Here is a 13,627-nt window from a genome sequence, read left to right on the forward strand (position 1 = left end):
ATCATTATAAAATTGAAGTGAGGTGATATGAAACATTTTAGCAAAATCAATTTTTTATAAATATCGTTTATCAAAGTTAGTTTAGTTAGCGACAACTTGTTTCGTTCATTTATGTTACTTTTGAAATTTTAGTCAATGACCACTTATAAATATTATTATTATTTTTTATATATTTTTTAAAGAATTTATTTATTTTTATTTTTATTATGTTACACTAATTTTGCAATAAAAAAAAAGTCTATATCCCTTTACACAAAGCAACAATATCATTAAAACATGATCTTGATATTTTTGACAATTTATTCGCAATGCATTCATGTTATTATAAACATACAAAGATAACATTATAAAAAAAAAATTATGCATTCTCTTATGCACATCATTACAATTAAATAAACAATGTGAAACTGTTATGTCATGAGATAATAACTCGTAGAATATTAGTTATATAATGACAATTTATATATAATGCTTTTAAATAAAATAAGCATGCATCGTTTCAACAGAAAAATTGGAATCTTAAAGAGCAGATTGGACTAGTTAATTTTTTTAGATTAATTTTGTACACCGATAAATTTAATGTTCATGTACACCCTAAAATAAAATGCACCTTGCAATTATGTTTAAGGCAAGGATTTAATTTCCCCTGTGATTCGACTATGTTGTTTAATTATCCAATATCAAGTTGTAATGTTATGTATAATATTCTACAAAATTATACGGTTGTTAGAATTTGACTTATTCCATTGTTTTTTTGATAGAAAAGACTGACCATGCTGAATAGAAAACCTTGTATCCCATATTCGATTCAAAATCAATAAATATTATTAAATACAATTTATGGATTTTGTCAAAAAAAAAAAAAAACAGATTTGAGGTTTCCTCGGCAGTTAAATGTCGAAGTTTTTTTTTTTTCTCGGTAGTTTACTGACGAAGTTTTTCTCGGCAGTTAACTGCAACCGTATTTCTAAAACTTCGGCAGTTAACTGCTGAGGGGTATTTGACTAATTTACTTGTGTGGCACAGCCAAACCAAAAGTGGGAACAACAATTCTCTACCCCTTTTTATCTCGTACAAACCTAGAGTATTTTTTTATAATTTTATTTTTATTTTATTTTTTGTCATTTAACTTTATTCCACACACACCATATTTATTTTAAAGTTAATTTTCTCTCTCTTCACCAAAGAAATCTGGAAAACTCTCTCATTCTCAAACAAACCCTAGCCGCCGCCTCCTCCCTCCTTCAGTGTGTCTCCGGCGGTCGTTACATTGCTCCACCATCTTCATCCTCTCCTTTTCATTTGTAATTATACTCTATCAAATTTATTTCAAGTCAAAGATGATTTTAAATTTCCCTACGACCATCTTTTCGGCTAGATCTTGACATCCACGTACAAGCTTTTGAAAATCCATCACCATAAAAAGAGTCCCCTCCATCTTCTCTACAAAACCCATTTAAAAATATCAGGAACGGACAACCTTCGCCGGTGACCACCACGCCGTAGCTTTCAACCACCGCGCCGGAAAAGAGCTTACGTGTTTTCATCCCAATCTTGTATGTTGTCTAGATCTGGGTCAGAATTTTTACACAAACACTTAAACCTGGGCTGTTGTCTTCATCAAGGTCAAGTTCCTTACATATTTTGTTTCCATTACATGCAACAACAACAATACAAATTTGAAATTGGATGTGATTTTGTTTTAAGTTCCGATGCTATTGATAAAAAAAAGTTTTTTTTTTTTTTTTTTTTTTCACTTTCAATATTCAATTTCTGTTATTACTTGTTATGATTTAACAAAAATTTCACTTAGATTTTCTTGTAATATGACTCAAATAATATTCATTTCTTATTTGCTTTTTTGTATAACTAATGAATATATTTTGTATATTTGCTTTTTTGTTGTTGATATAATTTTAAAATTGTGTTAGGACTGTTTTTGTTAAATATACATGATATGAAGGTCAACAACAAATGAAATAATTAATGATATTAGGAAAATGAATTCTTATACCTGCCGTGCTCTTCTTGTTGTCAACGAGAGAAGAGGAAAAGGAAAATGAGAGAGGAGAGACAGTTGAGAGAATGAGAGTATTAAATTATGAAAGAGTAGTTGATTGTAGATCTTTTTTGTACAAAAGAAAACTTTTTTCGTTTTCCGTGTCAACCAAAATCGGATTTATTTAGTTGGCATCAAATGGAAATGACTTTATGAAGAGCAAATGAACTAAACTATTAGTTATTTATAGTTACATGACATCATCTTAGTTAATTGTTGTAATTTGGTTGAATAAAGTAAGTTAAAGACAAATTTTACCCTTACTTTGGTGATTTGTCAATTAACCAGGTTGGGGCATTAATAGGATTTCCACAACATCTTCTCTTCTTATATTAAGAGAGATAAGCTGTTTTCATTACTTATCCCAATAAGTCTCACAAAACTTATGCAAGTGGATAAACTCCAATAAGTCAATCCAAACAGGCCACTTAATTGATCCTAGACTAGAACAATGTAAGTTTTTAAATCCCAAACAGAATCTAATACTATTTGATTATTCGCTGATTTGCTCCAACCAAACACTAGAACAACCTTCCAATTTTCACTTAAACAGTGTTAAGCCAGTGTACATCATTAATTATAATTATTTTGTGCCAGTTCTAACTTTCTGTTGTTTTCATTTTGTAGGTTTTTAAGGAATTCTCATGATGCTAGGTTCATTACCTATACTCCCTCTACCCGCTCCTCCCACTGATGGAAATCTTGGTCCTCTCCCCGAGGCTCAACTCACTCAAGAGGAGGTGGAGGAGAGGAATGAGAGTTCCTCCATCGAGGAAGCAGCACCGACATCTGTTGCCACACACACTAGAACTATTGGAATAATTCACCCCCCTCCAGACATTAGAAACATTGTTGATAAAACCTCTCAGTTCGTTGCTAAGAATGGTCTTGAATTTGAAAAGAGGATTATTGCTAGTAATGCGGGCAATGCCAAGTTTAATTTCCTCAATCCATCCGATCCCTATCATGCATATTATCAGCACAGGCTTTCTGAGTTTCGTAGTCAGAATCAATCTTCTACTCAACAACCAGGGGATTCTGCTCTACTGGAATCAGGTCCACCTGCGCCGGAAACTGATAGTAATGATGTAGCAACTACAGAGAAGCCTGATATTTCCGCCCAGTTTAAACCAGTAAGGAAAGTACTTGATCCTCCCGAGGCTGAGCAGTATACAGTTAGGCTTCCTGAAGGCATTACAGGAGAGGAGCTGGATATTATAAAGCTTACAGCACAATTTGTGGCTCGTAACGGGAAATCCTTTTTGACAGGATTGACAAGTAGGGAGATTAATAACCCCCAATTTCATTTCATGAAACCAACTCACAGCATGTTTACATTTTTCACTTCCCTTGCCGATGCATATTCAAAGGTTTTGATGCCTCCAAAGGGGTTGACAGAGAAGCTAAAAAAGAGTGTACCCGACATGACTACCGTGCTTGAAAGATGTGTGAATAGGCTGGAATGGGAGCGTTCACAAGAGCAAGCTAGGCAAAAGGCTGAAGATGAGATAGAGCAAGAAAGAATACAAATGGCTATGATTGATTGGCATGATTTTGTGGTGGTTGAATCAATAGATTTTGCTGACGATGAGGATGAAGAATTACCTCCTCCGATGACCCTTGAAGAGGTTATAAGGAGAAGCAAGATGACTCCCATGGAAGAAGATACCGTTGAGCCAGGGAAGGAAGTAGAAATGGAAATGGACGAGGAAGAGGCCCAGCTTGTTAAAGAGGGAATGGATGCTGTTGACGATGATGAAGGGAAGAAGAGTGAAATCAGGGTTACTGAAGACCCTGAACCACCGATTAGGATTGTGAAGAACTGGAAGAGACCAGAAGACAGGCTTCCTGCAGATAGAGATTCAACCAAGTTTGTGGTTTCTCCTATCACCGGTGAACTGATTCCTATTAGTGAAATGTCAGAACATATGCGAATTTCTCTCATTGATCCTAAGTACAAAGAACAGAAAGAAAGAATGTTTGCCAAAATTCGAGAAACCACTTTGGCACAGGATGATGAAATCTCAAAAAACATTGTTGGACTTGCTCGGACTCGTCCTGATATTTTTGGTACTACCGAGGAAGAGGTTTCCAATGCTGTTAAGGCTGAAATTGAGAAGAAAAATGATGAGCAACCTAAGCAGGTTATATGGGATGGTCACAGCGGTAGTATTGGCCGTACTGCAAACCAAGCAATGTCACAGAATATTGGAAGTGAGGATCAAAATGATGCTTATAATAATGAATCTAAAAACCTCCCTGGTCCTGCTGCACCTCCTCCAAGACCTGGTATGCCTTCAGTTCGTCCTCTTCCGCCACCACCTGGACTAGCTTTGAATCTACCCCGTGGGCTTATGCATAACATGCAATATTCTAATCCTAATAGCATTGGCCTTCCGATGCCTCCACCAAGACCAGGCATGCACATGATGCAATCTCTCCGGCCTGCCCCTCCTCCTCCAATGCAGATGCCTGGTGGACAACATTCCATGATGGGTGGTCAACCACCCCCAATGCATCCATCAATTTCTATGAATAACCAAGGAATTCCCATTCCTCCACCACCTGGATCTCAGTTCACTCCTGTTCCAAGACCTTATGCTCCTCACCCTCATCCATCATCAGGGATGATGCCTATGATGCATCCACCACCTCCGCCTCAAGGAGTGCCCCCACCGCCGCCACCTGAGGAAGCTCCTCCCCCGCTTCCAGAGGAACCAGAACCGAAGAGGCAGAAACATGACGATTCTGCTCTGATCCCTGAGGATAAATTTCTGGCTCAACATCCGGTATGGAGAGTTACTTTGATAACAATAATTTTTTTAAATAAAAAAGAACCACCAATTATACATTTATATTACATTTTCTACCTGCTACTGATGCTATTCTAACTGCCATTTGTTTTCTACAGGGACCTGCTCGGATCAGTATATCTGTTCCTAATGTTGATGAAGGAAATCTCAAAGGACAAGTTCTGGAAATAACTGTGCAATCTCTGTCTGAAACTGTTGGCAGCCTGAAGGAAAAAATTGCTGGGGAGATCCAACTCCCTGCTAACAAGCAGAAATTGAGTGGAAAACCAGGCTTTCTCAAGGACAATATGTCACTTGCACATTACAATGTTAGTGGAGGAGAAACACTCTCCCTAGCCTTGAGAGAGCGTGGTGGTAGAAAGAGATGAGCATATTATGCGCTGTTCAAGAAGGTTTTTGTAATCTCTGCTTCATTATGAGGCCTTTCGATTCTTATACTTGATGGACTACATAATGCCTATCTGCATGAATTTTATGTTGAATACTTATATCTACTGTACTTTGATGCTTTTTGAAGTTTGATTGTTGTCTTAAAGACTGATGTTAATTCTCGAATACAGATTTTGGCACCCTGGCGCTTGTCACTTGAGGGAAATGGGAAGTAGTGGAGTTCCAATTTCTAATCTGATGAAGTCAAATTGTTTACATCACTAATTATTGTTTTATTTTGCTTTTCATTTTATTTGTTCCAAAGTTACTGATCTGTTTTTTATTGAAGCTCCCTGTCAGGGTGGGATCATTTTTATTTTTTTGTTCATTTTCAGCATTCTTGCAAAGTTGCAATCACAAACTGGAAGTGGTGATTTAGTTTTTTTTTTTGCTTGTCTTTTCCTAGTGAGGTTTTGTCTACTACTGGATATTAGATTAGATTTAGAAGCACTGTTTACTGTTGTTCAGAGGCAATTTCTGTTGCCGAGCATGGCTCTTTTAGCTGGTGCATCTTGTTTGGGGTTTTACTTATTCGTCATGAGAGATTGTTATAGTTTGTTGTTGTATTTATCTTTAACCTCAATTTGTGGGTGGTGTGATGGTTATTGTTTTTTGATTTTGCTGTTTGATCATAACAGAAATTCTACTTGGACTTGTGGGAAGGCTGTGCAGCATAGCCTGATGTGTCTTTGAATGGGACGAGGCAGGTAGAATGGCCTATATTTTCTCCGATTGTGTTAAGCCCGTGGTCTTTAACTAAGATCATTTGCTTTTACGTGCGAGATTTGTTCCGATGTCTGTGTTTTTTGCCTTGCCAACTTATGTATAATGGATCAGACTTAGTATTTTAAGGATAGCACCCAAACACATCTTCGTAGTTTTTTTTGGGATATTTTATGAATCACATACAGTTGTAGACCCCTTGATTAAGATTTTTAGTTATTAAATCCGCTGCTGCTATATTGGTTTAAGCATGTACTTGATATCTCTGCTCGATTTTTTTGAGTCGAAATTATTAATAAGATAAAATGTGGTCGAAGACTAGAATTAGTTCCTTACACAACATTGATCTCAAATCAATAGACAATAATCAAAACATTAAAATCTCCAAAGTCTTTCCTCTTGATTCCTTACTGGATTGTTTATCTGTTGATGTGAATTAGTTTCGCTGGTAATCCGACCATTTCGACTCTTTACGACCTCGTAATGTGATTGCTCAGCTGTTGGACGCTCATTTCTTTTGTCGATTATGTTTGTTATGAAACGTTCTTTGTTCGGACGAGAAACTTTAATCTTTGCACTTGATCCACTACATGAAAGTTGAATATAAACTTTCTATGAATTAAAGTTTGATTGGTGTAACATACAGCACAGGCCATTTAAAACCCCACCACCCAAACGTTGGAAAGTAACATGTAACTTTAGTTTAGTACAATGCACGTATGAGTGTATGACTGTGCCACCATGCTCCTCTTCCTCAAACACGTTGTTCTTTCGTAAAACATGCGACGAATGTGAAACCGAACATCCTGGCCATTGTAAGCAATATTGTAAGACACGTAAGTTCCTTTCATTATGCACTACCTTTGCTTTGTGCGTTAGTTTTTCCTATATATCATTCGGAAATTTAAGCACTACTTATGTTTTCATTTTTCATTTCAACTAATACGGAAGAACAGTGTGTACTATTTCGTAGTTAGATTCATGGTTTGATGAAACTTATTTTATATAGAGAAGGAATGAATGAATGACGATGATACTCCATAGTGATGTAGTTGGAGTTTTATAATAAACTTTTCAGTTGGATTATAATTTCATTTTCATCTTGGTTGTGCCTACAAATACATGAAGGAGACGTATATATAACATTAGACGTTGATGATATTGCATAAAGTTTTTATTGACGAATTTATAGTTTAACCAAATTATCAGCTGATTATAATTTCAACGACCAATTTGGTGGTTATTCAATATTTTCATCCTTAAGAGTTGTCGGAATGACAAAATTGAATGATATATTTTATTTGGAATTTTTTTCTATGACAAATAACTTAGATTTATACTTGAATGTGAATTTAGAATTCTCAATTTAGTTGTTTCTCAATAACATGGTGTTGCTAGTACTTAGTCATGGAAAATGGGGTCTATAACTCCTTTTATTATTTGTTTTTTACTATGCAAGTAAGTTATGCTCTTAATAAACCTGAAACAATTGCATTGCTTTTGCATGATTAAGGTAAGAAAATCCCCTTAGGATAACTGCAAACTAGAATTTGTCTGCTTAATGACAAATCCAAAACTTAAGGATTTGGCTAATTTTTTTTAACTCTAGATTCAGCTGTTTGCAGTTTTTCCAATGCTCAATACAAATTTAACTTTAATGTATTGGTCTAAACTGGGGGTTTAGAAGAGTTGTAATGGAGTGCTCTTTTTTAACAACTTTAGAGTGTTGTCAAAGAAAATACGATCTTAACAATGTTTCTATGAGTTGTGACTTTTGACATGTTTCTTTGAGTTGTTTGGCACACTGGTTTGTGTCTAGTTCTAAATGTGTTTACGTTTTGTCTTGTTTGATTTGTCTTATGGTGATAAAGAAAGGCTCATGCTATCAGATGTTGAACGATTCTTGGGCAAATATCCACTGCCATTCCACCGACCCTCTCCAGCATCGTCTCAGCCTCTTGCATCACCTTCCCACCCGACACCATCCATGCCTCTACCCCTGAAGTATTCTTGTTTATGCGGACTTCAGGCATAGGAGTATGTGCAATGAGGAGGAAAATGGAGACTACCGCGAGGAGGATGAGGAGGTGAAGGAAAATAATCCTCATCTCATGCCAGAAAGAGATGCCAATGGAAATATCATTGTAAGACCATACGGTAGAGTGTAAGTTACAATACTTTGTTTTTCTTTCAATACTTATTTAAGTTACAATATTTACTTAATATTTTGTTTCTTTAAATAATTTACAGGCTCACTCTCCTAGCAATGCAGTTGTTGATGATGTCATTAAGAGCGCCAGACACAGTTTGTGGTCCTTAGTCTTACCATTGTTGGAGTGAGACACCCAAAAATGTTAGAGATGAGTGGCTGGAAAAATGTGACGTAAGGTAGTGTTCACTTGGCTTCTAAGTTATATCCATATATATATATATATATATATATATATATATATAAGCATAATGAATGGATCATTTTGCAAGAGAAATTGCCTTGGGATCCTCATAATCACGTCCCTGAAAATATGTCTCATTTTGGTTTTTTTTTTTTTTTTTTTTTTTTTGTAGTTTTTGATCCCTGCAACATATTTTGTTTTTGGAAATATTCTATCAACTAGCATTTTCGGTTGGACAATCATATTCTACACATTCATTGCAAAGCCAATTCTTATAGTAATGCGTTAGCCCTTTGAGGTCACAAAGTTGATTTTTCACTTCACATTTTTCCCTAAAAATGTGCCTTAGCTTTTTTCTTTTCCTCATATTATCACAATAAAATAAAATAAAATAAAAAGATATTGTTATCTTCGTAGTTCTTTGGAGAAATACATCTTAGTAATCTGAAGTTCGTCTATATGATAATTGTCAAAATAAGGGTTGCAATGATAAAAATGTATACCTCATGTCATAAGGCAATGTTAACCGATTGCTGTATATTTTGATGAATAGTCGTTGGACTGTTCTTTTTTAAAATCATGTTTCTTCGATCAAGGGAAATACATACATCTATGATACCAACCACGTAATATTCATCTTTTGCTTATTTTTTGAGGTCTAGGGTGATAAAATTTAGTATCAAGTTCAATAATGATTTTTGTTCAAATTTGAATAGAAATTTGATGATATTCATAATGAATGTGAATGCAATACCATATTTTTAGGTAAGTGTTAAAGGTCATCTTTTTATAATTTCCTAAGGTATAATTCATAATGAATGTGAATTTGGATACAAGTTTTATCACATTGTTGTTTATCTTGTTGCTTGGTAGACGTTGCAACACTTGATTAATGAAAAAGATGATGAATAATTCATGTAAAACAAAGCATGTGGTTCCACACTGATCTTTAGATTCAATTCGCCCCACCAATAAGTAAATATTGGGTATAAATTGGATGAACAATGAATCCTCTTGAGGATACTATTGATTTCCTTAATGTGATTTGCATAAGCACATTAAACATATCTTTCGATGATAGATTAAAGAAGAATGTTTCCTACATTTCATTCATGAATTAGAGAAGAGGAGGATGATCTATAGTAAGAAAATGGGAGAGAATAAGACTATGAAACTTGCCAAATTTGTATGCTTTCTAATGGTTACTGTTCTGGACCGGCAAGAACACCCAATCCCATGAAGCCACCTGGATCAAACCCATGAAACTTGGCATAATACCTTAAGGGAACACACTAGTTCGGGTGTGGACCACCGTGCTGGAACGTGCATCCATCTCATCTGCATCGTCCAAGTGGCCTCCAACGGTCCCTGATGAGCGCCACATTTCGTGTAAGCTGTTAGAGTCTCCTTCGCCAATATAAGGGTGACTACCCTCAAGGTACGATTCATTTTTCACACTTACACACACAAACAACTTTATTTCTCATACTTACTTGGGTGTTGGAGTGCTAACATGCTTGCAGACACCATTCGTCCGACCGCGATGACTCTACTGCCACCGTGTCGGAACACCACACACAATCTTTACCTCTATTTGATCTTTTATTGGTCCAAATTTACATTAGAAAATAAATGACACACAACTGGGTGATGCAAAAATTTATTTCATATGTACTTGCTTTATTGTAGAAAGACCATTATACTTGAGATCAATATCTCAATTTTGAGATAATTCCCCAACCGAATGTGAATCCATTTCTTCACTTAAAAGTGAGTTGTTTGATTCCTTTTGATCCAAAACTAATATTGAAAGGTGTTGCAACTCCTTTGAACATGTTATGGAATATTCTTTGATCATAAAAATATTCTTAATCATTATCCAAACATTTTTACCACAAGTGACTTAGTAAATAAATCATGAAATTCAAACTTGATTTTTCTCACTTTGGTGAATAGACATGAATACTTTTGAGTGCAATGAATATTCTCATCATGACGTATGCACTATTTTCTTTGTTGATCAATCAGTTTTAAAATCTTTTGTTGTTTCACTATTTCCCACAATTTCTCTTGGTATTTTCCTACGACGTGTCTTTGTTCATTGAATATATTTGAGAGACTTTATTAGGATGACACTTTGAACATATTTTAAGATCCTCATAAAATATATTCATAATTCCTTTTGGTGTTGACTGTAGTAATAAATCCTCAAAGAATGTAACTCAAAAACTTGACGTGAGTTGTGGAAAAAACATTCATCATAGTCATGATTATTCAACTATGAACATGATATTCTTCCTTCAAATTTAAATGCTTATTGCTAATCTTATGGTAATGTGAAATCTTCCATTAATCATGAAATTCATCTTTTTGCTTGAACCTTCGATTAAACCTCTATTGATTAAAACAATAGTTTCAATATCTTCACGATGATTTTGATACTATTGTGTAAAGCTACTTTGATTCTTCTATCATTGAGTATAAATAATGCACTTGATCTAAGTAGATTCTAGTTTGTCCACCCCTTTGACTTTTATGCTTGTAACAAAAACTCAAGTGCAAACATCAGTAGATTAACATTCATAAAACTTGTCGGTTTACTTCACAAGGTATTTTTATCATTAAAACATCAATTATAGATTTTTATATTTTATCTCAGCAATATCCTGTCGATCAGTTCGTCAAATATTTGCTTTTTAATTTTTATAAGCGTTGAATATTCAATTATTTACATAGATTTTTGACTTCTCGTAGTTATGTCTGTAGATTAACTTATATACTCTTGATAGTATTCACCAATTATCATCAAACTATGACACTTTTGTCAATTGAGTATATTGTAATAAACATAAACTTTTAAGTTTTTCTTTCAAATAAAAAAACTTTATGTTTTTTACACCTTTTCTATTAAAATATTAAACATGCATTTCAATTTCAATTTGAGTTTCAAATTTGTTTTATATCGGGCCAAGATATATCATATATTGAATGCATTGAACATATATAGTAAAATAAAATATTATCATAAAAGAATGTCATAACTAATTTTAACTTTATAAATTGAGTTTAAACATGCAAGTCATATAGTTCATATAAAATTAAATATAACACAACCATTTTGATCTTAGTTATTATAAAACTAATACATGTGTCATAAATTTATTGTGTTAAATTCAAGTTTTATGTTTGAAAATATTCTATGCTTACTCCAAATAATCATAATAGAAAAATAAACAATGAAAAAAAAACATTAATATTTTCTATTACTTTCTTCCAAAAACATTTACCAACTTGCAATAATTTAAAACATACCCAAATTATTTTTAATATTAAGATAAGCAAAAAAATGAACAATTACTTTCATATTATCATACACATGATATGAGATTAAGAATTCTGAATGTAATATAATTTCTTACACAAAGCAACAATATCATTAAAACATGATCTTGATATTTTTGACAATTTATTCGCAATGCATTCATGTTATTATAAACATACAAATATAACATTATAAAAAAAATAAAATTATGCATTCTCTTATGCACATCATTACAATTAAATAAACAATGTGAAACTGTTATGTCATGAGATAATAACTCGTAGAATATTAGTTATATAATGACAATTTATATATACTACTTTTAAATAAAACAAGCATGCATCGTTTCAACAAAAAAATTGGTTATTCATATATGTTCACATTTGTAGTTAATTATTAGTACAATATTTTAGATCATTTCAACACATTAGGGTGTTTTACTATTTTTGACCCTTGAATAATGTTGAAATACCGGTTTACAACAATTGTGAACTATTATTAATAAAACATGAAAATATAGTAAACTAAAATTAGTTTTGTTATTAGTTCAAGATAAAACAATATTTTGAAGAACATTATCATGTCCTTGGGGTTGTAGAAACCAAGGTTGATAACATGAGTCATAAGAAAAATGTACTCCATGCTAAAAGCGTGTTTGAGCACTTCTAAGTAATTATTATGTTAATGAGTACCGTAGTCAATTTTATTGATACCAATCTTATTTATTTTCTCTATTTTTTTTTATAATTTCTAGTCTGAAGTCTACAACAATGTGTAACAAAAAAAAAACTCTACAACAATGTCATTTTTTTTCTATACTTAGCAATAATGACTTGTACTTAGGAGGTAGTCTGAGACTTGCAAAGATTAGAGAGCACTTTTAAGTAGTCACAAAATATTAATTGATATTTTTTACTCTCTCTACATTCTGTATAGGTATATCCATCACTCTCTTTATAAGAGTATTCCTCATCGGTTTATACATTAGATTCTTTATATGAATTAATGAACTGATTAAGTGTGAAGTTAGATTTGATGACGAATTCTTACTTCATCGAGAATATGGTAATTATAATCATATAAATTAGAATGATTATGTCATGTATAATACGAAATAATTGACTAAGACAGATGACATTGCATATTAAAAATTATGGGAACGGGGTTTTAAATTCAAACGACTTCTTCTAATTTTTTTTTTTATTTTTTTTTTTACAATATAAACGTTGATGGTATTTTTGCAGAAGTAAATCTACAATATTTGTTTAGGCACGAACATTACATTAACGAATGATTGTTATTACAAATTTTATAGTCAAATTAATGCAAATGTTTAACGAATGATATTATTTTACTCAATAAGATAAAAGATTTAAAATATTTGTTTAGACACGAACATTATATTTTAATTTTATTTATAATCATTGCATATATTTTTTTTTTGAAAATAGTAATTACTTCTCTACCTATATCTATACCAATATACAATGGAAACATCTAGTTTTAGTTGAACATTTTTATTTAAATGTTATCAGTTATTTAAACAATTTTATTTAAAATTTAAATTTTTTACGTAATCAAATAATTGCGATTTTTATCATGAAATAAAATCTCGTTTTTTTATAAGGCCCATTATGTGTGTTTGAAGGATGAGGCTCATCCATGATTGAAAAACACACAAAATTGCATAAGTTTCATTTCATTGTTAAAACCCTAAATCCTTTTGTTTGTTGTATGTATCTATCTATCAGAAACAATTTGAACTCCGGAAAATCGCATGCGGAGTTGGTCGTTCACCGCCATAAGCAGCCAGAAACTCCGTCCGTCCTTCCAGGTATTTCTATTTTCTAATTTTCCTTTCTCTTACCTTTTGTTCGCTTTTTGATGC

The 13,627-nt window shown here is 33.0% G+C and overlaps 1 protein-coding gene across 4 annotated transcripts; it reads left to right on the plus strand.

Annotated features, from left to right (window-relative positions):
• Positions 1 to 1,134: 1,134 nt before the first annotated feature.
• LOC11411169 (probable splicing factor 3A subunit 1) lies at positions 1,135 to 6,279 on the plus strand. 4 transcript variants are annotated; one of them, XM_024772706.2, is made up of 4 exons: positions 1,135 to 1,625; positions 2,348 to 2,512; positions 2,687 to 4,848; positions 4,971 to 6,272. In XM_024772706.2, the coding sequence occupies exons 3-4, from the start codon at positions 2,704 to 2,706 to the stop codon at positions 5,238 to 5,240; spliced, it is 2,415 nt and encodes an 804-aa protein (XP_024628474.1). In that variant the 5' UTR covers positions 1,135 to 1,625; positions 2,348 to 2,512; positions 2,687 to 2,703; the 3' UTR covers positions 5,241 to 6,272. The 4 variants fall into 4 exon arrangements, with proteins under 4 accessions (XP_024628474.1, XP_003631017.1, XP_024628475.1 ...); XM_003630969.4 differs by lacking the exon at positions 2,348 to 2,512 and having other exon boundaries at positions 1,136 to 1,625; positions 4,971 to 5,264; positions 5,433 to 6,279; XM_024772707.2 differs by lacking the exon at positions 2,348 to 2,512 and having other exon boundaries at positions 1,136 to 1,625; positions 4,971 to 5,264; positions 5,940 to 6,279.
• Positions 6,280 to 13,627: the final 7,348 nt, after the last annotated feature.

Source organism: Medicago truncatula, chromosome 8 (assembly GCF_003473485.1).
Source record: "Medicago truncatula cultivar Jemalong A17 chromosome 8, MtrunA17r5.0-ANR, whole genome shotgun sequence".
Classification (NCBI taxonomy): domain Eukaryota; kingdom Viridiplantae; phylum Streptophyta; class Magnoliopsida; order Fabales; family Fabaceae; genus Medicago; species Medicago truncatula.